Raw genomic sequence first — 27,717 nt, forward strand, 5'->3', positions numbered from 1 at the left:
AGACTGGGGCTCATGGTCTCTTTGACTTTTCTCTCTACTTCTCAGCCCAGTAGGCAGTGTGGGAGGCCTCTTGGACTTTGATGGGAGCCTGAGGCTTATCAAGTTTTCATATCTTTGCAAGGCACCCTGAGGTTGGGGAGAATGCCCCTTCAGTGTCTCAGTACCCAAGCCAAGGCCAGACTATAGCCACTTTGTAGCTCTCTTCCATGAGGCAGATGTTCAGAGCAAGTCATAGTTTCTTAGAAATGTCAGCTAAGGATGGAGATTGACCTCTGAACTGACTTATTCCCAGGGCTGGTCCAGACTCAAAACTCCAGGAATAGGACTGTGGAAGGATAGATTTGTTCAAGGATCTTTGTCCGGTAGCAGTCTACCTTTACATGCACTACGTCTTGCAGGTCAGGGGTTTGGAGACTAGTGAACATTGCCAGCTACAAGTGGGCACCACTGTTCGAGGAATCTCCTCAGCCCATAGGGAGCCTTGGTAAATATATGCCAAATCAATGAATGTGAATGTCAAGAGTAAGAAAGGGAAATGAGGGGCGCCTGGGTGGCTCTGTGGGTTAAAGCCTCTGCCTTCAGCTCAGGTCATGATCCCAGGGTCCTGGGATCGAGCCCCGCATTGGGCTCTCTGCTTAGCAGGGAGCCTGCTTCCCTTCCTCTCTCTCTCTGCCTGCCTCTCTGCCTACTTGTGATCTCTGTCTGTCAAATAAATAAATAAAATCCACGGGGCGCCTGGGTGGCTCAGTGGGTTAAAGCCTCTGCCTTCGACTCGGGTCATGATCCCAGGGTCCTGGGATCGAGCCCCGCATCGGGCTCTCTGCTCAGCAGGGAGCCTGCTTCCTCCTCTCTCTCTACCTACCTCTCTGCCTACTTGTGATCTCTGTCTGTCAAATAAATAAATAAAATCTTAAAGAAAGAAAGAAAGAAAATCTTAAAAAAAAATAACAGGACATCATTTAAAAGAAAGAAAGAAAAAAAGAAATGAACCTCCCTGGACAGTGCCTGAGCCCAGGATGGCTCTGGAGTCCTCTCTACCCTCTCTACCATAAGCCCCTCAAAGATAACCAGTACACTGTGACACAGTAGCCTTCTGTGGCTGCTGACCACTCCTAACAGGTGCTCCCCACATACTTACTGAGTTGCATATTTCTGATTCTCAGAGGCTCTGGCAGAGCCAGAGAAGAGGAGATAGAAGGCAGAGGATACCAGCCTAGAGGTCTGGGCTGCAGGAGGAGCTTGTTGCTGGGGGCTGGTTATCTAGCACCTTGGTTGTTAAGTGCTCTGGTCAACAATAAATCTTAGCGGAAAACATTTGGCTCCTTGCCGTTTTTGGTCCTTTCCCAAGTTTATCCAAAACAATGTTTTGGAAACCCTGTGCATTTCAATACTTGAGGGCAGTCTCTGTGTCTGCCTGGGTCTGGGAAGACAAAGGATGGGTATATTGAACAAATAATTACCAAGTATTAACCTAACATGTCTGTAGGCAGACCCTGGGCTGCAGAGACCAATATTTGCAAACCAGTTCTTTTCTGTGACCCTAGAGTAAGGTATTTTATTTCTCAGGGTCTGAGCTTTCTAGTATATAAAATGGGCCTGATAGTAACTGCCCTGCTCATTTCTGTGTGTTAGGGAGATGCTAGGTTAAGATCTTGAATGAGAACCTAGGCTGAGTCCCATAGGCTCATCGGCTCATAGACTCACAGGCTGAGTCCCCTAATAGCCTAGACTATTAGCACCAGACCATTCAGGTACCCTGACTAGGACCAGACTAGGCTATTAACAACCAGACCAGTCAGGCACCCTATAATGCAGAGGTTACTTGTATGGAGAAGGTAAAAGACTAGTCCATGGGGTGGGGAGCAGAGAGGGACTATGCCATGTGACCCTGACTGTTGGGAATGGGCAGCTTTTTAAAAAGGAGGGGGCAAGTGCTAGGTTTTCTTGGAGCAGAGGGCCTCTGGGCTGTGTCTTCAAGGACAGATAGAAGCTAGGGGAAGGGGTGATAGGTTAAGACTAAGCAGGAAGGTATAGCATGTTACAAAGGCTTGGAGGGGAGGAAAAACAGGATCCATGGGCACTAATAGGCTCAACAGTTATTTCTTTGCCTCTGCCTCTTCCCCTTTCGCCGTTTTGGAATGCTGCACTTCTCAGGGATCCAGACAGGATCTAAACTTCAGTCATGTCATCCTGGAGCCTCTTCCTCTTTCACTGTCTGTTGGCAGTTTTATCCCCTGGTCTGATGATGGGAAAAGGGTCTGGCATCACTTTCTGGGCTATTCCTGCTCTAAAATATGTAAATAATGGATTTTTGGAACTCCGGGTTCCTATCCGCTTTTAGTAAACCCCAGGTTCAACACTCAGAAAAAGTCTGCCCTTTCAAACTCCCAACTTTTTTTTTTTTTTTATTGTGAGAAATGGCACACAAAGTATACAAAACAAAGTATGTAAATAGGCTTAGCAAATACTCTAGAGCAGACATCCAGAGAACCATCACATAGGTCAAGAACATTACCAACACTTACAAAGCCCTACCAGTTCCCCTTCCTGGTCAGGACTCCTTCCTCCCTGCCATCGTAATCACTGTCTCTTTGATGGCAATCATCTTATTTCCTTACTTTACAGTTATGCTGCCTACTTCTTGGGCCAGGCTTCTTTTGCTCAACATTATGTCTTCAAGATTCAGCCATGCGGTGGCATCATTCTTTATCATCACCACAAAATATTCCATCTTATGGATTTCCTATAATTTAAATATCCTTTCTACTGTGGGAACACATGTAGTTTCTAGTTGGAGGCTGTTACAAATAAATAATGCTGCTTTGATGATTATAATTTATCTGCTGACTCACAGATGTATGTATTTCTTTGGATGTATATATTTAAATGAATTGGTCATAGGATTATGCATATCTTTATTTTGACTAAGTAATACTAAAAGTAAGTGGTTGTGCCAACTTACTCTTCCTCCAGTACTTAATTCTTGTCACTCCATATTCGCACCACCACCCAGTTAATCAACATTCTACAAACTTTTTAGCCATTCTGATGTGTGAGGTGAAAAAATTGCATTCTCTGATTAGTACTGAGATTAAATTGCTTTTTCATATTTTTGTTCATTTCCATTTTCTCCTTTGTGAAGTGCCTACTTAAGTCCTTTGTGCGTTTATTTATTTGGATACCTGCCATTTGTGCTTTTTTGTTGTTGTTGTTCTGAGGAGGGTTTTGTTTTGTTTTAAGATTTTATTTATTTATTTGTCAGAGAGAGATTGCAACTAGGCAGAGAGGCAAGCAGAGAGAGAGAGGAAGCAGGCTCCTCGCCAGGCAGAGAGCCCGATGCAGGACTGGATCCTAGGACCCTGAGATCATGACCTACGCCGAAGGCAGAGGCTTAACCCACTGAGCCACCCAGGCGCCCCAGAGGGTTTTGTTTTTAATACTGCTTTTTGGTTTGTTTGTTTGTTTTTTTTTTAAGATTTTATTTATTTATTTATTTGTCAGAGAGGGAGAGAGAGAGAGAGAGAGAGAGCACACAAGCAGGCAGAGGCGGAGAGAGAAGCAGGCTCCCTGCTGAGCAAGGAGCCCAATGTGGGACTCGATCCCAGGACCCTAGAATCATGACCCGAGCCGAAGGCAGCAGCTTAACCCATTGAGCCACCTAGGTGTCCCGGTTTTTGGTTTTCGTTATGTGAAATTACGTATCTTGTGTAGAAGCCTTTTGTCAGTCACGTGTTGAAAATATCTTTTCCACTCAGTGTGTGACTTTCTCAGTCTCTTAATGTTTCTTCTCATAACATAATCTTAATTTTAATGTAAAATTTATCATTATTTTCCCTTGTTAATATCCCTTGTGTAGTATTTAAGATACTTTTCTGGATTATTCTCTAAAAGCTCTTTAAAAAAAAAACAAAACTATTCTGTTTAGATCTATAATGTACCTGGAATTGCTTTTTATAAATAATGTGAAGTGTTTTTTTCCTGTGTGGGCACCAAGTGTTCCTAGTATCTTTTATTAGGATCCTTTGACCACTGATAGATCTGCCTTTGTCATAAACCAGGTGTCCATGTACATAGGAGTCTGCTTCTGGACTCTAGAAGATATCCAGTAGATTTCACCTCCCTATTTTTATTTTTTAAGTTAATTTGTCATATTCATATGTAGCATTTAGTGTGTACTAGGCATGCATCTAAACAGTATATATTTAATCTGTGTAACAACCTTACATACAGGTGCAAGTGTCCTTCCCCACTTTACAGACGAAAACAGTGAGGCTTAGAGGTTAAATAATTTGTCCATAGTCACAAAGTAAAAGCAAGCATTCAGACTCAGGGACTCTGTCTTAAGTGTTAATGCTCTTTCCTCACAATTACCAATGATGCCTCAATACATATTTCATAATCTGCTTGTTGAGATCCACGAAAAGAAACCTGAGGAAATTTTGAATGAAATTGTATTATAGATGGGGAAGTAAATTCACATCTTAAGAATATTGACTCTTCCAATCTGTGACAATGGGATAACCTTCATTTAGGTCTTCATTTTAGGTCCTGTGCATGATGATTTATAGGGTTTTTTTTTAAAGATTTTATTTATTTGACAGAGATCACAAGTAGGCAGAGAGAGAAGGGGGAAGCAGGCTCCCCACTGAGCAGAGAGCCTGATGCGGGACTCAATCCCAGGACCCTGGGATCATGACCTGAGCCAACGGCAGAGGCTTTAACCCACTGAGCCACCCAGGTGCCCCAATTTATAGTTTTCTATGTAGATTCTTGTATATCTTTTGTTAGATTTCTGGGTGATTTTAAGTTTCATTGTTGCTAATCTATAGCAGTGGTTTTCCAAATATAGTCCCCTAAATAGGATTATTAGCAGCATCTCCTGGGAACTGCTTAGAACTACAAATTCTTGAGGACCTCCCCTCCCCTCTGCAAGACCTACTGAATCAGAACCACTAAAGATGGAATCCAGCAACCTGTATTTTAATAAAGCTTTAACAAGTTTCAGAGCAATTAATAGATACACAGTTGATGTTTGCATTTAGCAAACATGCTAAACATGCTATTAATCCTATTTATAGAACTTATTTTGGTTTTACATGATCTACAAATACAGTTTTATTTCTTCCTTTCCATTCCCTTCAACATTTTGTTTCTTTTTCTTGACCTTCGGCTTGCTTAGGAATTGCAATAAAATGTTGAAGAGAAGCAATACTAAATCTTTTATTGATCTCAAAGGGCAAGTTTTCAATATTAAGTATGGTGTATGCTCTGGAATCTGAATCTTTTACCAATTAAGGAAGCATGCTTCAATGCTCAAGGGATTTTTTTTTTTTTTAATCATGAAAGGATGCTGAGTTTATCAAATTATTTTTCTGCATTTACAAAGGTTTTCCTCATTTGGTAGGTTATATTGATTAATGTTCAAATTTTAAGCCAATGTTTACATTCCTGGAATGAGCCCAACTTGATTGTGATGTATTTTTTTAAATATACTGAAAGATTAGATTTGCCAATATTTCATTTGGGATTTTTGCATCTATTTTTATCAGTGGGATTTGCCCATACATTTTTTTTAAAAAGATTTTATTTATTTGACAGGGGGGGCGGAATACAAGCAAGGAGAGTGGGAGAGGGAGAAGTAGGTTTCCCGCTGAGCAGGGAGCCTGATTTGGGTCTCAATCCCAGAACTCTGGAATCATGACTTGAGCTGAAGGCAGATGCTTAATGACTGAATACCCAGGTGCACCAAGCCCATAAATTTCTTTTAAGATCTGTGTTAGGTTTTGTTACCAAGATTTTGTGACCTTATAACACAGGTAATATTCGTATTATCTTATTTAAAAATCTGATGGAATTTTGCCAATGACCTTATATCTGATGTTTTCTTGGAGGTATGAATTTCATTAATAGCTAGAGGAATATTCAGATTTTTATCTTATTGTGTCCATTTTAAAGAGTTGTGATTTCTAGGAATTTGTCCATCTACATTTTAAATTTTATTCCTATACAGTAATTGATGTGTTAAGAGTTTATTAATGTTGCAGGATTAATACTGATATCCTCTTTTCATTCTTGTTATTGGTTAGTGCTTTCTCTGTTTTCTTAAGTAGTCTCACTAGAGGTTTTTCAGTTATAGTCGTCTTTAGAAAGAATTAGTTTTTTGGCTTTTTTGATTCTCTAATGTATGTTTTCGACATTCCTTTCATCCCTATTATTTCCTTCCTTCTGCTTTATTTGGTCTTACTTTACTCTCTCCAGTTTTGTAAGATGGTTGCTTGACCAATCGATTTTAGCCTTTATAATAAATCTTTATCTGCATCCCCTAAGTTTCAAAATGAAGTCTTTTCATCACCATTCCATAAAAAGTATGTTCTAATCTCCATTTTTCTTTCTGTGTGACTTGCTGATTATTTACAAATATATTTCCAAATACATGTGAATTTTCTCATTACTATTTTGTTGATTTTTAGATTGATTGCATAGCATTCAGAGAACATATCTGTATGATTTCAGATCTTTCAAATTTGTCAAGCTTGTTTTTATGACTCAGTATGGTCAACTATTATAAATGTTCAGTGTACATGTGAAAAAATCCATGTGCTATGGTTGCTAAGTGTTCTACATACGTTCATTAGATCAGTTCTGTTGAGTTGTCTGTATATCTTTATTTAGTTTTTTGTTGCCTAGTATTTATGAGAGATAAGTTAAAATATTCCACTATGATTTTGGTTTTGCTTTTCTAGTTATGTCAACTTTTATAGTTTGAGGCAATATTATTAGGTGCTTACAAATTTAGAGTTGATTTATATCCCTGGTGAATCGAATCATTTAAAAAATTATTTTAAAGTCTTCTCTGTGTTTCTGGCAATGCTTTTTGCTTTGATGTCTCTTTAATTGATATTAATATAGTTATGCCAGCTTTCATTTGGTTAGTGGTTGTATGGTATGTTTTTTCCTTTAAACCTTTTATAAACCTTATAAATGTTTCTCTTGTAAATAGCATGTGGGTTTTTTTTAAAATCTATTTAATAGTCCTTATCTGTTGATTTAAGTATTCACATTTACCTTTAATGTAATTGCCAATATACTTGGAGTTAAGTGAACCATCTTTTTTTTTTTTTTTAAGATTTTATTTATTTATTTGAGAGAGAGAGAGAGAGAGAGAGAGAACATGAGAAGAGAGAAGTTCAGAGGGAGAAGCAGACTCCCTGCCAAGCAGGGAGCCCGATGCGGGACTCGATCCCCGGACTCCAGGATCATGACCTGAGCCGAAGGCAGTCGCTTAACCAACTGAGCCACCCAGGTGCCCTTAAGTGAACCATCTTACTATGTAGTTTTATATTTTTCTAGCTTCTCTTTTTGTGTTGCTTTTTCCATGATTTTATTTCCAGTTTTAATGGAATTCTAAAATACTTTTTTTATTAATTTGGAAATCACACTCTTACCACTCTTTTATTGATATGCTAGGTTACAACTTGCATACTAGACTAATCTTTGTCTAATGTTATTGGTACTTTCATCATCTTCCCAGACAATGCAAGTAAATCTTTTTACTTCTCTCCCAACTAGATGCTATTGTTGTTGGATTTTAATTATATATCATTGTTAAATCCCACAAGAAAGTATTGTTTTATACAGCCACTGTTCATTTAGCTGTACAGATGGACCCTGAGTTAACAATAGTTTGACTTAAAATTTTCCAATTTTACAACAGTGTGAAAGTAATACTCCTTCAGTAGAAACTGTACTTTGATTTTGAATTCTGCTCTTTTTCTGGGCTAATGATAATGTAGTATGATACACTCTTGTGCTGCTGGGCAGTGGCAGCAAGCCATAGCTCCCATTTCAGGCATGCCATCATGGGGGTAAACAACTGAAAAACTTAAAACCATCATTCTGTACCTATAAAATCATCTTGTTTCTTACTTTCAGTATGGTACATGAGACATTGAACACTTAATTATAAAATAGGCTTTGTGGGGCTCCTGAGTGGCTCAGCTATTAATCATCTGCCTTCAGCTTGGGTCATGATCCCAGGCTCCTGGGATCAAGCCCTGCATCTGGCTCCCTGCTCAGTGGGAAGCCTGCTTCTCCCTCTCCCAGTTGTCCTGCTTGTGTTCCCTCTCTTGCTGTCTCTTTTTCTCTCTCTGTCAAATAAGTAGATAAAATCTTTCTAAAAAAAATAAAAAACAAAATAGGCTTTGTGTTAGATGATTTTGCCCAGCTTTAAGTTAAAGTAAGTATTCTGAGCATGTTGAAGGTAGGCTAAACTATGATGTTCAGTCAGTTTTAAATGCATTTTCGACTTTCCAAATTACAGTGGGTTTATTGGGACACAACCCCATCATAAGTCAAGGAAGATCTGTACATACATTTTCACCATTCTCACTGCTTTTCTTTTCTTTCTTTTTTTTTTTTTTTAAAGATTTTATTTATGTATTTGATAGAGATCACAAGTAGACGGAGCAGCAGGCAGAGAGAGAGGGAGAAGCAGACTCCCTGCTGAGCAGAGAGCCCAGTGCTGGGCTCAATCCCAGGACCCTGGGATCATGACCTGAGCTGAAGGCAGAGGCTTTAACACACTGAGCCATCCAGGCGCCCCGTTCTCATTGCTTTTCATCCTTTTTCTTATGTTTTCAAGTTTTCATCTGGGATCTTTTTTTTCTTAGACCAAAGAAAACCCTTTCATATTTCTTTTACTTGTTCTACCCTTGATTAAGTTCATCAAACTTTTGTTTGCTTGATAATAAATAGTAGATTTGCTGGATATAAAAATTTAGGTTGGTATTTATTTATTTTAGCACATTGAAGGGATTTTTCCATTGAAAAATCATTTCTTTTCTACTGAAAAGGGAACATTTTAGTGTGTATTTTTTTTCTACTAACTACTCTTAAAGATTTTCTGTTTGTCTTTGGTTTTTAGCAGCTTTACTGTGATATCCCTGGGTGTTTTGTTTTGTTTGTTTTTTGTATTCTTCTGTTTGGTGTCTGCAGAACCTCTTCAATCTATAGCTTGTTAAGTTTCATCATTTGGAAAATTATCTTCAAATCTGCTTCTGCATGATTATCCTTTTGAAACTCCATTTATACTTACTTGACCTTTGACTGTGCAGTTGATATTTATTACTTTCTCCTCTATAATCTCTTTGTATTTTTCTTCTAGATATTTCCTTCTTCCCTGTTTTCCAGTTTAGTATTAGTATTTTTCTGATTTTGAGTTACAAATGTCAGTGTATTTTTTAATTCTACAATTTCTATTTGTTTCTTTTTAAATTCTTTTCTTTTCCTGTTGCCTTTGAAATTCTCAGAATTGTTTTTATTATTTTGAACATTTTAAACATAGTTATGTTAAGCTCTGCATCTAGCAAACTCTTAAACTGCAGACCCTGTGGGTCTGTCTCTATTACTTCCTTATTTTTGTTGACACCAGTTCATGTTGTAGTGTCTCATTTGTTTGTGTATTTATTTATGCTGCATGCTCACATCCATGGTAAGTCTAATTTCAAAACAAATAAACTATTATTATTTAAGTTATGCTCTTTGGGCCCCAAATGTGGGAATTTTGTTAGAGTTCTCCATCATTAGCATTCGTAGACCCCAACTTATATCCCCCTAGCCCTGCTAAGCTATCAAAACTGCTGTTTAGTCTCTTTACCTCTTGTTGTGGAATCAGTAAACATTCCCAGGGTTAAGTGGTTCCAAATGCCTGGCTCACAACTTTGGGTTTCTGTCTTCTGCACATCTTGGCACAGAAATTCATCACTGTCTTTTTAGCTCTCTGGCGCCTTCAAGAAGATATGTTTTTTATTTTTATCTTTTTTTTTTAAGTTGTCATTAGCAAGAGAACTGTTAGCATTACCTTTTCCAACTTTATTCTTAGCCCTACTAACTCTCCATCCACTTTAATGTGGCTTCTGCTTCAGTTCAGTCACACTGATTTTGTTAATTTTGTCACAGATATCCTGGATGTTGCCAATCTAATGGACACTTTCCAGTTCTCATGTTCCTCACTTAAGCAGCAATGGGACATAGTTAACTACTCATGTTTTGTAGTATTTTCTACATCTTAGGATTTTCTACCATCTCAAAACACTCCTCATTCTATTTTACTAACAATTTCTCCTTTATCCAATTTTTTCTTTGTATACTTTTTAAAAATTTTTACATAAATGCATAAATGTGATAACAAATGCCTAGTTTTTAAAAGTGGAATCTTTTTTAAAAAATTTTTATTTGGTTACCCATTCCACATCATCAACATCATTCCCTATTCCCCCCTAGCTCATGCTGCCTGTTTGTATCTTTCCATATTTCTCTCCATGCTTTCATAATTGTATACAGAAAAAATCTTTAAAGATACACACATTAAAATAGGGTATCCTTTTTTTTTTTCTCTCACAAAATTGCACTGTTATAACTGCTTTTCTGCAACTTGCTTTTCTTTTACTCAAAAGTACCTTATGGAAATCTCTGCAGTTCATTCTGAATGGATAGACTGTAGTTTATGGTGTATTATAATTTATTCAATCATTTCTCTGTAGATGGGCATTCCTAATTTCCAGCTTTTTCCCCATTATGAACAATGTTGCAATAAACATCCTCATGTATATATTGTATATTTATTGTTATTGATGGCTTTGTTTTTATGGATTAGGTTCCCATTAGAAGACTGCATGGTGTGTGTGGGGGGATGTGTGTGTGTGCACATGCTGTTTTAAAAAACTTTACTGTAAGAACACCTTAAAATCTTTATTGAAATTCAACATTCATAAAGAACACATAGGCAGAAAGGTAAAAATCACATAGTTAAATAACTTCATTAACTTTCAGGGAGTAAATACATCTTTGTAACTAGCACCCACATCAAATAGATTACTATCACCTCAGAAATTCCTCTCATGCTCCTACTTACTAACTCCCTCCTATAGTGAGTATTATATGGACTTCTAAAACTACATATTAGTTTTTGCTTATTTTTGAACTTTATGTAAATGGAATTTTTAAATTTAACAAATGTCAGATTTTTTCCCTGAGAACTTAAAATACTATATTTTAACCCTCAAAGTGTAAAGGGATACCCTTCTACATCTCAGCAGTAACGTCACTGTTCTTTTTGTTTTGTTTTCACTGTTAAAATAAATTTCCTAACTACAAATTAATCTGAGAATTTAAAAAATATATTTGCTGGCTATTTGATTTCATTTTCCATAGATTGTTCATATCCTTTCCATTTTACAATTAGCCTGATTCTTATCACCTTCTAAAAGCTCTTTATATATATCTTTGTCTTTTACATTACAAATTTTCCCCAAATCTCTTGTTTATTAGCTTTGTTTATGGTATTTTTTACCATATAACATTTAAATATCTACATAGTCAAATATGTCTGTTTTATAGCTTTAGGATTTTCTTACTTAATGAAGATCTTCCTTGTCCTTGGCCACTCTCAGATACTGTAGCTCTTCAGGGTTTAATTTTAAGCTCCCTTCTTTTTTTTCTCTACAAACTCCCTAGCTGATGTCATCCATTCCCATTGCTTTAATCTCCCCCAAATGCTGATGATGCCCTTATGTATAGCTCCAGCCCAGACCTTTGAGCTGTAGTAACATGAACCTCACTGTCTACTGTCAGTGAGGGGTGTGCTAAATCCTGGGGGATACAATAGTATGTGGTCCCTGCCCTCCAAGCTTGTTAGAGAAAGGAGATACTGTGTTAATTTAGAGGGATGACTGGGAGACTTGTTGATCTCTTGCAAATTTTGGACTTCAATAAGGGAAAGGCTACACCCAAAAGATTAGTTCCAGAATATATACAGAACTACTACAAATCTACTAGAAAATGTCAACTCAATAGAAAAATAGGCTAAAGAAAAGAAAAGGTAGTTCTTGGAAGAGAAAACCTGAGTGGCCAATAAACATGTAAGACAATCAACTTCACTAGTCATCAGAGAAAATAAAATGAGATACCATTATTTTCGGGGCACCTGGCTGGGTAAGTATGCAACTCTTGATCTCTGGGTTGTGAGTTTAAGCCCCACATCAGATGTAGAGATTACTTTAATAAATAAATAAATAAAAATTTAAAAAATAATAAAGTAAAAAGATACGATTTTTAAAAAATCATTAGATTGGCAAAATTTTAAAATCCTGACTAAGTGTTGAAAACATGAGGAAAAGAACTTCTACTGCTGGTCAAAACTTATATTGGTACAACCACCTTTGAAAGCAATTTGGCAAATACCTAATAATGAAGATACACCCACCCTTTGATTTAGCAGTTCTACCTCTGAGTATCCTTAGGGCAGCGCTTCTCAATCTCAAAGAGATCTTCTCAATCTTTGAGATTGAGAAGCGCTCAATCACTATAGGGCCTTGTTAAAACACAGATTCTGATTCAGTAGGCCTGGGGGAGGACCGGAGATTCTTAATTCCTAACAAGCTCCTAGGTGATCTCATTGCTGCTAGTCCAGGGACACATTTTAAACAGCAAGGCCCAAGAGAAACTCTGATGTATATACTCAAGGGACACACATAGAGATGTTCACTAGAGCACTGATGGTATTAATGAGCTTCTGAAAAACTACTGAGGTGAGTGGATGGCTAAATTCGTATGGTTGAAAGCAAGAGTTAAAAGAAACTGGAGTTACACGTGTCAACCTAGATAAATCTCAAAAACAATGTTAAGAGGTGAAAAAAGGCAAGTTGCAGGAAAGATAAATAGAATGGGATATTTAACATTTTCAATAATACTGTTTATTGTTTAGAGATACATGCCTATATGGTAAAAGAATGTAGACTTGCATGGGAATGATAAACATCCAAATCATGACAGTGATCACTTGGGCAACATAGGGGCCTCGGGATAGGGAAGGCCTATGGCACTTCAGTACTGTAATGTTTTTGTTATTAAACTCAGTGAGTGGTATGCCCAGTTAAATAATAATAATACAACTGGGATGCCTGGATGCCTCAGTCACTTAAGCATTTGCCTTGGGCTCAGGTCATGACCTCCAGGTCCTGGGATCAAGTCCTACATTGGGCTCCTTACTCAGTGGGGAGCCTGCTTTTCTCTCTGCCAGCTCTGCCTGCTGCTCTCCTTGCTTGTGCTCTTTCGCTCCCAGACAAATAAATAAAATCTTTAAAAAATATATAATACAACTGTGTTATATTTCTATTTTTTGTACATCTGCAGTATATCATTCAACAACTAAAACAACAAAACAAATAGGCGAATTTTTTAAGATGAGGAGCCTGAGGCTCAAGAACTGACCCTGTACCAAACTTCAAATCCAGGCCGTGTTCCTTTTACATCACCATGCTGCTTTGCACTAACAAAACAAACATGGGTTCACCGAATCAGAAGCAAAACTACATCCCTGGGGTTTGTTTCCACAAAAGCCTGAATCAAACTGTATCCTCAAGTGTTTGCTGTGGGATGTGATGCATAGGTTTTGATCAAGAATAACTAGAGTTCAAAACAAAGTGCCTAAAAACATTTGTTTTGCTTTTGGACATGGTCTAAAACATTTTTTTGGTGTCCCAGATAAAATATGGCCATTAAAAGCAGCCCATTATTCAAGAGCAAAGAAAACAATACCCAAACACTTGAAAACACCCAAATGTGAGTTTAAGAAGCCTCAAAAGAGTGCCTTTGTTCATCTCCTGGTTTTTCACAGGCAGTGAAGCACAGCCGGGGGGTGGACAAGGGAGAGCAGTGGGGCATTTCTGTCAAGGTAGTCTGTGGACCCACCAATTGGGAAGAGTTGAAAAAAAGTGTTAGAGGAAGCAAGTAGTTACAGGCTAATTTTAATATGCTCTCTCTGCCACCTAGCATGTTGCCTGCCTGGCCCAGGCCTCTTTGAGCCACCTTTCCTCTCTGTTCTCCTGTTCTCTTAGTTCTTTCCTGGTGCTTGAACCTGGCTGTGCCTCTGTTCTGCTCCACATCTCTTAGAAATACGTTAGTGGCAGGGAGATAGTAGTAAAGGGGATGGATTTCAGTGTCAGAAAAAACCTGGGTTTAAATCCTGCCTGTGCCACTAGTGAGAAGCTCAGTAAACTTGAGACAGCATATGCGGGCCAGTGCCATCCAACAGAATGTGGGAGGATGATGGAAATGTCTGCGTCCACACTGTCTAATGCGGTTGCCGCCAGCCCCAGGTGACTACCCAGCACTTGAAATGTGGCTAGTGTGATGGAGGAATTTTTTAACTGTATTTAATTAATTTGACTGAAATAGCCACATGACTAATGGCTCTCATATTGGACAGAGCAAGTCAAGAAAATGAAGAACCCCTCCTCTTAGAGGATCACGGTGTTGTAACAGACGTGAGACACCCTGACAAAAGGCCCTACTGGAAAGCGATATCCTTTCCTGAAAGACTGTCTAAGCAGAGCACTGAGTGCATAATCTCAGGCACTCACCTTCCTGAGGAGGCCAGGCCTGCCTCACACTGCTGTCACCTCCCAACATCAGCTGCAACTCCACTTTTCCAGCACTGCCTGAGGATGCAACTGAGGCAGTTTGGTGTAAAGAAGTTTCCTTCTTCCTCTTGTTCTTTTGTCCTCACTGTGCTGATTAAACAAAACGACTACATTTTCAGAAACCCATTTTTAATTAAATACTTATATGACACTGATGAAGTTCTAGAACCTAGGTGAGGTTCAGTGGGGTGAGGTCCGGAGCCGATGACCAAGAAAGAATTCTTGAGACATCTTTGGTGCAAAATGGTGGTTTATTAAAGCACGGGGACAGGACCCGTGGGCAGGAAGAGCTGCTGCCCCGTCATCCTGAGAAGTGGCTGATTATATACACAGGAGTTGGGTAGGTGAGGACAAAGGGGATGACGTTAGTCTCTAAGGAATTTTGGAAGCAAGGTCTCCAGGACCCTGAGGGGCTAGCTATTGTTGGGAGAAAGGTTATTTATTACTAGTAGTAAAAATCTTCTTGTGAGACCCTTTAGATATATATCAGTGGGCCATATGCTTGGGAATGATTCTCGACACTATCTTGGAGATCTAGAGATAAAGTTTCACATTTCTCCTATCAAGTGTCCTTGTTAGTGAGATTTGGGTTTAGAAGAAATTTAACTTTTTTTAGGGCTTAAGGAACTGAGTTATTTGCCTCTGGAAATTGTGCTATTGATAAGGTAACTTCTTTGTTTGTAGATCTCTAGGACATTTGTAAACCAAGGGAGACTCCTGTCTTGCAGGATTGTGATCTCTGCAAGTTAACTATTTGTTTTTCTTTTAGGGCAGTCAGAGGTGCCTGAGGAATGTCACACATATTACCCAGGGGAGTGGGTGGAGAAGGGGTGCAAGGTGCCAGCTTTTGCTTTGTCCTCAGCCAGCCTCCTGCTCTCTCATCAACACTATTTGGTATTTCTTTAAGTTTTCAGACAGAAAATGTTTCTCATTTTCTCCAGGTACACTAATCATATCATTATGTACCAAATGCTTTAAACTAAAGAGACAATCTACCTGTATGGATTAAAAATATATTAAAATAGGGGCCCCTTGTGGTACAGTCAGTTAAGTGTCTAACTCTTGATTTTGTCTCAGGTGATGATCTTTGGGTCATGAAATCTAGCCCTGCAAAAGGCTCAGTGCTTCGCACGGATTCTGCTTCAGATTCTCTCTCTCTCTGCCCCCTCCCCTGGTTCATGTGCTCTCTCTCTAAAATAAAAAAAATTTTTTTTTCAATGAAGATATCCATTTTTAGAAACACAGATCAAGCAGCACCAATTTTATTTTATAGCATTTATTATAGTAAAAGTTCCTCTTGTAAAACACGAGTGATTTTGGTCCATATCTTATTTTCCATTTGGCTTTAAAACACTTTACATTATTTACAAAATAAATTGCAATTTTTATGATTGTACATAATTTTTTTTGACCCTTGGAATATTACAGTTTCAAGTAACTAAAAAATAAACACCTGGCAGACTAAGTGTACTGAAAAGTACATATTGAACATATTTAATTACCACAGTAATTTAAAAGTCTTGATCTTTACATCTTAAGATTAAAATTCATTATCATGAAGTCATTCAAGAATCTCTGGAATTTCTCTATTATCCACAATGAGACTATGGATAATCCCTTCTTTCCGCTTCCCACTACTGACAGCTTTTATGTAACAGTCATGGTTCCCAACACTGAAGTGAGTTTCAGTCCCGTCATCTACAAACTCACCCTAGGCCAACAAAAGAAGGAGGAATTAGTGTTCCAGAAACATTTATCTTTGTCTAGAGTATCAACACCATCTAAAAAGGGTGGTATAATGAAGTATCTATTAGCTAAATGTTAGACTTGGGAAAATTAAAGTTAGAAGCTTGTATTGCTAGATACTTTTCCATGTCTGCTGTGAACTGAACACTTCTTATTTGTACCCGCTTACTATCTTGAAAAATCTTAAGTTTCAGAGGGAAAAAAAACCCCTTATGTCTTATGGCTGTGTGTCTATAACATGCACTATGAGACAACACTGACTACTAAAGTACAAATGGGAAGCATGATCGCCAGCACTTACTTTGTACTGAGTCACTTACTCTGTATCAAGAACTGTGTGCAAGCATTATTTCACTGCACCTTCTCCATAACCTGACAGCAGCACTATTACTCTCCTCACCGTACAGACCAGGGCATCGAGGCAGGGAGTGGCAAAATAACCATGGGAAGCCCCCGTCGGGAAGGGATAGAATGCTCTCAGCCCACTCTGAAAACCCAATTCCTTAGAATGCAAGGTGACTTACAGTAAAACACACAGATAACAAGACCAAGCACTACCCAAGCTCGCCCTGTTCTGTCTGCAGCGGCAGCTACCAGCCGTGTGTGGCAGTCAAGCATGTGAAATGTGCTGAGTCTGAAATGCCACGTGCTGCTTCAGTGCAAAACAGACACGGAGTGTGGAAGACTTAGAATGAAACAGGAATGTAAAATAACTCTAAAAACTTTTTATATTGATGTTAAATTATAATATTTTGGATATATATCTGTGGCTCATATTATATTTTTACTGAACAGGAGTTAATCTAGAGTAAAAAGATAGGGGCCAGGTAGTGCAGAGAAGAAAGGAAGAACAGGAGGCTTTGAGGATGAAAGTGGAATATGCCAGAAAGCAAAGAAAGCACAACCAGACTTAAAACTTGGCCACGAGCTTCCTGGCAGCTGGACCCGACCAAGCGAGGCCCCACAGCCATTACCCAGCCTGAGAGAGCACAGGCCGCACCAGGAAGAGCTTTTTCTGAGCTGTGGGGAGAACCTGGCCCATAGCTCTTTACTGGAGGAGGACTGACACCACAAGACCCTGCGGGTGCAGAATTTGCCAGATACCTAATCTTGGTCATGATGCTTTGAGATGGAAAGAAAAAGGAAGAGATAAACTGTAGCTCGGGGGCAGCAAGAGCAGGTGTGCACCTACTGGGGAAGGCTGCCCAGATGCGAACTGCAGAAACTACTCTGCAAATTCAGTTTGAGTTAGAGTGAGGAGGCAACGGGTTATAAAGGGCTATTGTCCAAACACCTGTGGTTTCCTGCTAATTACTGAGAACAAAGACATTATGGAAGAACATGACTTTGAACTTCTTACTTATTTACAACCACATTCTTAATATCACAAAACATCTCTTTACACTTGCACTGGAGAATTCCTTGAGGGGGAGGGAACAGGATTCAAAACTGCCAATTTGGCATCTAGAGAATTCCAGGGAAGGAAGGAAAGGATAGGAAGGACCAGTAGGTGCCTGATCCATGCTAATGATAACTGAAGCTATTCCACAGGGGCCATAAAACACTGAAGAGCTCTCCAAACCTCTCTGCTTAAAAGAAGTCTGGATCAGTAGACTGAACCCAGAGAGCTGTAGATTTAAATCAGGAGATCTAACCCTGCTTAAGCTCTGGCGATGGATTCTGAGTGAGCCCTGATTTAATAACCCTTCAAGAATTCAAACCAGGATTAAGAAAGAGAGAAGCATCTATTTTTGTAGTGTTTGATTTCTAGCATAGGCACTTCCTCAGAAGCAGACAGCCACAACACCCAGCAGACAGGTCCGAGATAGCAGCTGAACAAACTCATCCCAGACCTCCTGCCCTCCGAGCACTGTTCCTCACCTTCCTGCACCTACCCCAGACGAAGGAGACAAGGGCAGCACCCACCATGGGCAACTAGCTAAACCTGACTAGAGCAGAGTGGGTCCCATTATCTCTAGGTCTGGTGTTCATGTCGGAAGCCAGCATGAAAGGTGGGGACAGAGGATAGTGCCTCTGGCTTGCCAGCAGACTCCCCAGCCCTGGCAAATTTCCACCCAGGTACTGCAGCTCCCAGTCCCACGCTTCATGCTTCCCCTGATGGTCTCCTCTGCTTCTGCTTGCTCCCTGTGCTATGCACACCGTTATTTCATTCTCGCTAAAATCACTCCAATAGTAATCCCACCCATGGCCATAGTGGTGCAAGCAGCTGCCAGCAAAGGCCAGACACTGTGGGGCTAGATGTGGATGTCATCATGCTTGGCCACAATGAGTGGGGTAGCCTCTGGGCACTGCTGGTCTACACATTCCACCTGTCTTCTGGGGTTGGTGACAGGGCCCTTTCCTATCTGCCTTTGTGTCATCTGACATGTGTATATCCCTTCTTTTTTAAAAACTCCTCTTTTAGAAAAGTCCTATCTGCTTTGAGGGTATGGTGTAAAGCCTTCCTATTTCAAGCACGACCCATGGAGCGACATACAGCATTGGTACCAGGGGAAACGTTAGAATTTTCATTTTAACAAGATCCCAGGTGATTCCTACACATGGCAGGTTTGAGGAGCTGTGGAACGAAGCCCAACCTTAACTTGGACAAACACAGGAGGATGCCAACCTCTGTGGGGCAGTTTTTGATGGGTGTGTGAATTCTTTTTAGGGCAGAGCCTGGTGCAGGAGAGGAAAGGCAGCATGTGAGCTGGGGTCAGCTCTCAACAGAAGGTGTTTCCAAACCCCTCCCTGCCCCAGGCGCTCTCCTGGAAAGGTCTCCAGAATTTGGAGTCAGGAGTACTTCATCTCTTTCTTGCTTTTAACCTAGAGAACCTTGGTTAATTATCAATATCCATCATTAGGAAACGCAGCAACATTTCAGTGGCAACTCTTACCCATGGCACTAAGAGTAATCAAAGGGTCAACTTACTGCTGTCTCCATTCTTTTACCATTGCACCATACATCCATAGTGTCTTTTTCTGTAAAAGTAACAACAACAAAAAATGTTATAATCTATGACTCAGACATAAAATTAACTCGTTATTATTTTAAAAGAAGTTTGACATACTGGACTTCTAAAACTCCATTAACTTTTCATGGCTTTCCAATTTTTCTAAATTTGAAGAAACTGTTTACTCTTGGTTGACAAAATAAAAATGAAACAAAATAATCTTTTAAGAAATGATCAGGGCCTCAGCACAAATGGGTGAAGCCCTGTTGAATAAAATAAACACTGCAACACAAACTTCAGGATTAAGGACGCACAGAAATGAGTGTGAGGAGGGCCCTCACCACAGACTGTTGTCAGTGACCAGATAATCCCCCAACGCCTTGCACACAGAGCCCAGTGGATGACGGCGCAAAGGGGTCACCGAGAAAGGCTGCGACAGGGTTCATGTAGGATGGACAGCATTCAGGCTTAGAAATCTAACCTTAAATTTCCTACTGGAGGGCCCAATAATCTCTATTCATTTTTGCAATGATTTCATTTTGGGGAAACTTTTTTGGATCATAAGGAAAAACACAGGCATCCCTGCTGGACTGTGTGGACTCTGTGGAGAAAACTGCTACGATGAGCCACTTGGGCATTAGTTCAGGTGTCAGGGCTCGCTTTGGGAGACATGTACATGTATGCAAGTGTGCACAGACATATGTGCATTTTGGGGGAGGATCCCCAGACACAAGTGTGAATATCAGTGTTCTGGCGGGTGGCGGGGGAGAAGACTGCACTCATCAAGCAGCCACAAGATGAGCTGTGGGCATTTTAAGAAGCCTAGAATTGGGAACTGTGCACATGTGAGAAGCCTGGGGGTCAAAAACTTGCCTGCGGGTCACGGCTGAGGTGCCAGGCAGGGGCTTCATTCTAACAGCCTGTCTACTCCAGGAACACAGTCTAGTGGGGACTCTTTTCTCCCCACACCTTGAGATGGGAGCCTCAGAGAACGGAGATTGGCCTTTGAGCGGGGCTAAAAGAGAGAGAGGCAGAGGGGCCCAGGAGATGTGGGCCATGGTTGCCCTAGTGGCAGCCTGGGGTGTGGGGGTGGGGGGCGGCGCGTATCAACAGCAGCAGCTGTAGGGAAACGGAGCTCGTCCAAACACCCGAGCAGAGGATACACTGCTGAAGTAAACCATGATGGTGGTGAAGACTGGAATTTATTAAGTTTGCCTACTGAACTCAGACCTTCTATAAAGCTATTATTAACTTGCCTCTGAAGAAATCTAACCCAGGAGACAAAAGAGAAAAATGCAATACATTTAACTACGTAAAAGTAAAAAATACTCCTACATCACTTAAGAAAACACATACATGCATAAGCAAAGTCATACAATAAATGACAAAGTGGAAAAAAATAAGCAAAGCTCACAGCACAGACAAAAGTCTAATCTTACTAACATAGAGACTCTGAGTAATCAACAAGAAAAAGACCAACAACTCAAAAGAAAGTAGGTCAAAGGACATGAAGGTGCATTATCAGGAAAGAAAAACAAAAGAACCTCAAATGTGAAAAGATGTTCAACTTCACTTAATTTTGAAAAAGGCAAATAAAAACAACTCTGAAATGTCATTTTTCATGTAGCAGAATATTAAAAAAAATTTAAGATCTGACAACATGCTCAGCTGGAGAACCTGTGGAGAAATGGGTACTGGGAGTACAAAACAGTAAAAACACCGGGAGGGGTAATGTTTGACAAACACCATGTGCCTCTTGATATAATAAAACTATAGTCTTGCCAAAAAAAAAAAAAATTAAACCTAAATTTGACCAATTCTTCAGTCAACTACCAATGTATGGGAAATATTAGAAACAGAGAAGAGGGACTGCCTGGCTGGCACAGTTGATAGAGCATGTGACTCTTGACCTCGGGTTGTAAGTTCAAATTCCACTTTGGGTGCAGAAATTACTGAAAAATAAAAATTATAAATTATATATATTTTAAAAAAAAAGAAAAAGAAAGAGAAACATCACAGAAGTGCTATCAACAAAATCCAGACCACAGGAAACTCTTCAAGACAAATTGATCTAGTTTCTTCAATAAATAAGCTATACAGGAGTTTCTGTTTGTTTTTTTTTTTCCAACTATGTGCATTTAATTGCTGGATAAACATTTTTTTTTTAAGTTTATTTAAGTGATTTCTATACCCACTGTGGGACTTGAACTCATGACCCTGAGATTAAGAGTCATGTGCTCCACCAACTGAGCCAGCCAGTTCCCCAAACATTTTTCACTTTTTATTTTTTTTTATTTTTTAAAATATTTTATTTATTTGACGGGCAGAAATCACAAATAGGCAGAGAGGCAGGCAGAGAGAGAGGAGGAAGCACGCTCCCTGCTGAGCAGAGAGCCCGATGCGGGGCTCGATCCCCAAACCCCGAGATCATGACCCGAGCCGAAGGCAGAGGCTTTAACCCACTGAGCCACCCAGGCACCCCCATTTTTCAATTTTTTAAGAAAATATTTTATTTATTTATTTGAGAGAGAGAGAGGAAACTGAGCAGGAGACAGAGGGAGAGAGAATCTGAAGTAGACTCTGCAATGAGCACGGAGCCCAACACGGGGCTTGATCCTGACCAATGGTGAGATCATGACCTGAGCTGAAACCAAGAGTCAGAGGCTTAACCAACTGAACTACCCAGGTGCCCCCACATTTTTCATTCTTAAAAAAAATTTTTTTAAAGTACATGGTAGCATTTGAATAGACTGTAGACTCCTTAAAGGCATGGACAACATCTCTTTTTCTACTATAATCTATAGTATGCTAACTGGTATTTAGCAGGTACTCAATATTATCTAAATAAGTGAATCAGTGAATTACTGAAATAATCCAAATGGTTTTAACTTTAGTGATACGAGAAGCAGGAAATACTGGGAGTACCAGAAGAGACAAAAGATTGCAACTCGTAAATATGTATCTTATAGGCCCAGCAGAAATGACATAGATGGCAATCTGTAACAACAGAACTTAGCTTAAAGATCAATGGCTTATTACTCTTTATTTTGTAATCTACTTTATCTGGACTTTGACAATTTTGAGGTGTTACAGTATTAAATTGCTCGCTACCTAGAGAAAAATTCCCTTGTTACTGATAAATCTTAAATTTCCAACTGTCTCTAAACATCATTTTAAAGAGAAGTATCAATAATGACAATAATAGAAATATCAATAATAAATAATAATACATCATTATTTCTTTTTTTAAACCTGTTTATAATCCTCAAATCTATCACTACAAAATCTGGCTCTCATATAAATCAGTCATTTAAATGAATACTTCGTTCACATGGGACACATCAGACATACCCCTATACATACTTACACTCTCTCTACGCAAAGCTCCTATAAAGGGTCTGGATAGTTGGGGGAACTAATTAACAACCACCATAAAAAGCCAATAAATTCTGCAGAAATAGCACTCACTTACCCAACACAACTCTAAAGTCCTCACCATCCAAACGTAATACCCAAGTATTGGTGGTTTTTGACCTGTTCTCCATATACTTCTTGAGACTTTTCCCATTAATTTCCAGAGTATATTCATATGCAAATCCACTGACAGCATCTATATTTATGGTTGCTTTTGTCTTTGCAGCTCCAACGCAGAAGGTTTCTTTGCCCACTAGTTTGAACATCCATTCTTTTCTTATCTCTTCCTAAGCAACAAAATATGAAAGTTAAAAACACACAAATGGAAGAAAACTCAATATTTAGCTTTAGAAATGCTGTAATTAAAGTGAGTAAATAGCAATGTTATTTAGATGTAATTTTATTACTTCATGATTCAAATATTTTAGAAAATAAAAGCACTTGAAGTTTAAATGTTATACTCTATGAACTCTATAACTCTTACTAGTTTTCTTTGTCCAGCAACATGATCTAGGCCCAAATATAAAGTTAATCAATGTAAGAGAAAAGCCTTGAATTTACATATGAAGAATCTATGTTAACAAATTCAAGCTTCTATGTATGCCATATTCTACAAAGTAACCTATGTTTTCCTACCTTCCCATCTACATATACCACTCGTTTGCCTGATGTGGTTCCATGTTCAAACTCGATCTTATGGACTCCATCACTTAAAGCGACATCCCAAACGGCTACGAGATCTGTCATTTTTTCCAGGCTATAAGGAGGGCTAAGGGAATAAAATAAAGCAATTACAATAGGCCAAAAGCAGTAAGAATATAACAAATTAATCTTTCCAAGATGAAAATATTGGATTTTTTTAAAGCCCTAAAATTACAAGATATTAAAGTGATGGTACCTAAGAATTTCTACTCACAGTACATATAACTATCTTCTCCCTCTCCCTCTTACTCTTTAAGATGAAACTACTATATATGGATATATAGTCGGATAATTCCAAACAAAGTCACCTTAATATTAATAGGATTAAGAATTTATCCAGGATAGCATTCTAAGCTGGGCTACAGAACAATGCTTGGAAAGGCCAATAAAAAGTCTCTACTTCTTCCCTACATCCCCATTTAAAAAGCACAGTATTTAATTCTGGTATTTCTTTTTCAGATCCATTCACTCCAAAACAGGAACTCCCCAAACCTTTCATACTTAAACCAGTTAGGATTCATTTTAACAAAAAGGGTTCTAATTTATGATACTGAGAAGAGAAGTCATAGAAGAAATGTCCTGTAACAAAAGAAATAAAAATGTATGGAAAATGGTAATTCTTGTCTTTACTACAGTAATCTTATTTAGAAAATAAAGGATTTTTGCCATAATGCTTTATCTGGCACAACTTAAATACATACTTTTGATATTAATTAATATAAAATATATAATATTTATATCTGCGCCCTGCATGAGTGCCATATATATATTATGTAATACCTATATACAGAATATGTTTGAGCCTGCTCTCTTAACTACATCTTACTCTTTATTCATTCTAATGTTGTTTGTGTACTCAACATCAGAAATGGTAAATGGATTTTATATCATCTCGAAGTGATTGCTGAGAACTTGGGGCTAACATAGATTTGGAGACCTTACATCCAGGCCCCATGGGAAAAGATGTGTGCCATTAGTGGCCACCTCCATTCCAGGTGTTTACTACCCTTGCTCTAAGTCACAGAAAAGCAAAACCACGCAATCTGCAAGTTTAAAAAATGTGTCCTTAACAAAGTAGACTGGATAAATAATACCTGAGTGATTAAAACAACCCTGAAAGTTTCAAGAGCTAATTTTATTGCCACACAAGACATTTACCTTTCATCATCTTCAAAGATAGGACTGTCATCTCCAGATGCCATGGTTGGCAAAATAGTCTTTAATCCAATTAGCAGGCAGGAAAGAAAAAAGCAGAATTGCAGCAAAGAAAGACTGAGAGCAACAAAGAGAACATCTGCAAAGGGTTTTTTTCTAAGTTTGCAATCCATTTCTCAAATTGCATGCAGTTTCTGATGAAACAGTTTATACATACAATAGAATTGCAATCTCCAGTTTTCAGGAAAAGAAATTAAGTCATGCAAATTGGCCAATCATATTTTTCCCTGTTATAAATTTATAACTTCCTAAAACTAGAGAACAGACTCTAGTTTATTTCAAATATGATACCACATCAGAGCTGCAAGAGACCTAGAGTTTATTTCAAATGTGATACCACATCAGAGCTGCAAGAGACCTAGAGACCCAGTCCTCTGGGTCCCACTCTTCTCAAACTGAGGTATAAGAAGCCCCAAGGGTATGAGGCAGTGGGTCAGGGAATACATAAAACTCCAGGATAAACAGTATACATATTCAGGAAGCATCGATGTTACACGGTGGTAACAAATTTAAAATGCAATCCTAATATTCAGTTTTAGAAGGCTAAATTATATTTATATAATTATATATTATATGAATTATATAACATATATAATATATAAATTATATTTATAAATATATTATATTATGGCTAAACTATATTATATTATGGTAGAATATATAATTTAAAAAATATTTTAGGAGCACCTGTCTGGCTCAGTTGGTAGAGCACATGACTCAGTTGGTAGAGCGCATGACTTTTTTTTTTTTTTAATTTATTTATTTGACAGACGGAGATCACAAGTAGGCAGAGAGGCAGGCAGAGAGGGAGAGAGGAAAGCAGGCTCCCTGCTGAGCAGAGAGCCCGATGCGGGGCTCGATCCCAGGACCTGAGCCCAAGGCAGAGGCTTTAACCCACTGAGCCACCCAGGCGCCCCTCCACTGTCATTCTTAAACTCTTACACATATACTTAATTTTCAGGATCAAGTGACCAAACTGAAAAATGATCGTTAGAAAGAAAACTCCCTCTATTCTAGCACAAAATTTAAAAAATGTAAATGAAGGGGTGTCTGGGTGGCTCAGTTAAGCATCCAACTCTTTTTTTTTTTTTTTAAGATTTTTATTTTATTTATTTGACAGACAGACATCACAAGTAGGCAGAAAGGCAGGCAGAGAGGAAGGGAAGCAGGCTCCCTGCCGAGCAGAGAGCCTGATGTGGGGCTGGATCCCAGAATCCTGGGATCATGAACTGAGCCAAAGGTGGAGGCTTTAACCCACTGAGCCACCCAGGCGTCCCAAGCATCCAACTCTTGATCTCAGCTCAGGCCTTGATCTCAGCGTGGTGAGTCCAAGTCCTGCTTTGGACTCCATGCTGGGCATGGAAACTACTTTAAAAATAACAATAAAATAAAAATAAAATGAATTTTAAAACAAAAATGTAAATGAAAAGGATGGAAAAACAAATTCCATTTATTTCCACTGATGAGGATGATGTCACTCACTTGAAAATTTTTTACATGTCTTGGAAGAAAGCTTTTTGAGTAACTAGGAATCAGCATAATCTTTTTAAAATCTCCTCCCTAGCAGTTCAACGGTCATGTTTCAGAGTGAGACCTAACTATTAAGACGTTTCTACTCTTCATCTAAACCAGTTTGAATTTTGCCCTTAACTTGGGTTTAACCGTCCTGGGGGCTGTAATGGTCTGTCCAAGCTAAATCCAAGTCCGTTTTAAAAATTACTAAGATATTCATAGCTCCCATTTCAGCAAAAGCTCTAGGTAAGGCCAGCCACAAGGTCAGTCTTCAACAAATAGGTGTTGACTCTGTGCGTCCAGACCCATGGGAAGCATTGGGACCTCCAGCAAAGTGGGTCAGGAAGCTCCAGGAGCCAGGTGTCCCCAAAGGCTACCGGAGGTACAAGAACTGGTAACTTTTCTGAGGAGCATTTTTACCCCGTAAACCACAAGCCTTACGAGATCCACTCTAAACAAATCATGCTCAACACACCAGACTAACAGAGCTCAACGAATTGCTTTCCGTATTGGCTACCCACTGCAAACCACGTTCACCAGCAGGGAGGGAATCCACGAAGTCAAGTCGCACTGCGGTCACTAAAGACACTGCACGGCCAGCCCGGGCCAGGCCCTGCGGAGGGACGCTGCGGTCAACCTGGCGCACACGAGCGCAGCCCAGGGAGGCCCAAAGGTCGCACAAAAACACGTGAAGCCACGGGGAGCTGCGCGTGCCGCACGCTTAAGTAAAGGAGGCGAGTTACAGCACCTCACGACCTTGGCTCCGCTCAGGCGTCCAGGAAAAAAGGGCTGGAATAGCATTATCTTCAGGTCGCAGGGCCTGGCCAGGAAGGAGCGACCCGCAGCTGCCCCCGCCCTCCGGTTCCCGCCTCCGCCTCCGCCTCCGCCCCGGGCCCGGCAGACAGAAAACGCCCGAACACCTCGGTGCCTCACCCGCCCGGCTCACGGTCCGCGTAGACAGCGCCCACCGCTCGCAGCGCCCGCCGCCGCGGCCGGCAGATGGCCGCCGCCGCCGCCGCGCTACAGCGGGGACGCCGGGGCTGGGCGCAGGGGCTTCTGGGTCCCGGCCCGGGGCCTCCCTACCTGCGCCGCGGGGCTTACCTGGCCGCCGGGCACCACAGCAGGTTCTGCGCCACGCAGCGCGCGGGTTCCGGCTCCGCCACCAGGGCCGCGTGGCCTTGCTCCCCTCGCCGAGAAGCGGGCGCCTCCTCCTCGGAAGCTGAAAGCTCGGCCGCCGCCAGTTGCGAGCGCGCCGACTCTGTGGCGCTTCAGGTCCCCTGAGGTGCCCAGCGCTGGCCGCCAGCCGCCCCCAAGCGCCGCGGACGCAACCCCCGCCCGCTGCCTCAGCGGAGGGCTTGGCGCTCTCTGCAGGAGCCCTACCTCACCCCAAACCCCAAACCTTAAGCCCTGGCTGGTGGGACCCGCTGATAGAAGTCGCGGGGCTGGACGCTGGGGATAACTTGGTGGCAAAAACAGACTCTGTGTCTGCTCTGAAGCCACTGGTCAGGTAAATCTGATTATGGCATTCGCCCCTTGAAATCTCTTTATGGGTTCTGGTTACTTCTGTAAAGACCCAAGCTCCTTAAGGCACGCATGAGGCCCCCTGTAGTTCTCAAATGATGCAAGCTTTTTCTTTCCACGGGCCTCTGCAGATGCTCTTCCCTCTGCTGGACACTCCTCCCTGCCTCTTCCCT

At 40.2% G+C, this 27,717-nt stretch overlaps 1 protein-coding gene across 4 annotated transcripts; it reads right to left on the reverse strand.

The window, feature by feature from the left end:
• Positions 1-15,715: 15,715 nt before the first annotated feature.
• Positions 15,716-27,612, reverse strand: FAIM (Fas apoptotic inhibitory molecule). 4 transcript variants are annotated; one of them, XM_080801416.1, is made up of 6 exons: positions 27,125-27,250; positions 24,455-24,513; positions 23,231-23,363; positions 22,653-22,881; positions 19,159-19,208; positions 15,716-16,191 (listed from the first exon to the last, which is right to left on the reverse strand). In XM_080801416.1, exons 2-6 carry the CDS (start codon positions 24,496-24,498, stop codon positions 16,042-16,044), a joined length of 606 nt encoding a protein of 201 aa, XP_080657542.1. In that variant the 5' UTR covers positions 24,499-24,513; positions 27,125-27,250; the 3' UTR covers positions 15,716-16,041. The 4 variants fall into 4 exon arrangements, with proteins under 4 accessions (XP_080657542.1, XP_080657541.1, XP_080657543.1 ...); XM_080801415.1 differs by lacking the exon at positions 27,125-27,250 and adding an exon at positions 26,957-27,059; XM_080801417.1 differs by lacking the exon at positions 24,455-24,513 and having other exon boundaries at positions 27,125-27,612.
• Positions 27,613-27,717: the final 105 nt, after the last annotated feature.

The sequence above is a fragment of the Martes martes genome (genome assembly GCF_963455335.1).
Source record: "Martes martes genome assembly, chromosome: 1".
NCBI lineage: Eukaryota > Metazoa > Chordata > Mammalia > Carnivora > Mustelidae > Martes > Martes martes.

Bases quoted from the DNA above. Each gene is read 5' to 3' on its own strand.
- FAIM (XM_080801416.1), bottom strand. From the start codon at position 24,498: ATGGCATCTGGAGATGACAGTCCTATCTTTGAAGATGATGAAAG. The intron at 23,364-24,454 runs GTAAATGTCTTG...TTATTCCCTTAG, and splicing joins ATCTTTGAAGATGATGAAAG to CCCTCCTTATAGCCTGGAAA. The intron at 19,209-22,652 runs GTAAGTGAGTGC...TTACTTTTACAG, and splicing joins GGACTTTAGAGTTGTGTTGG to AAAAAGACACTATGGATGTA.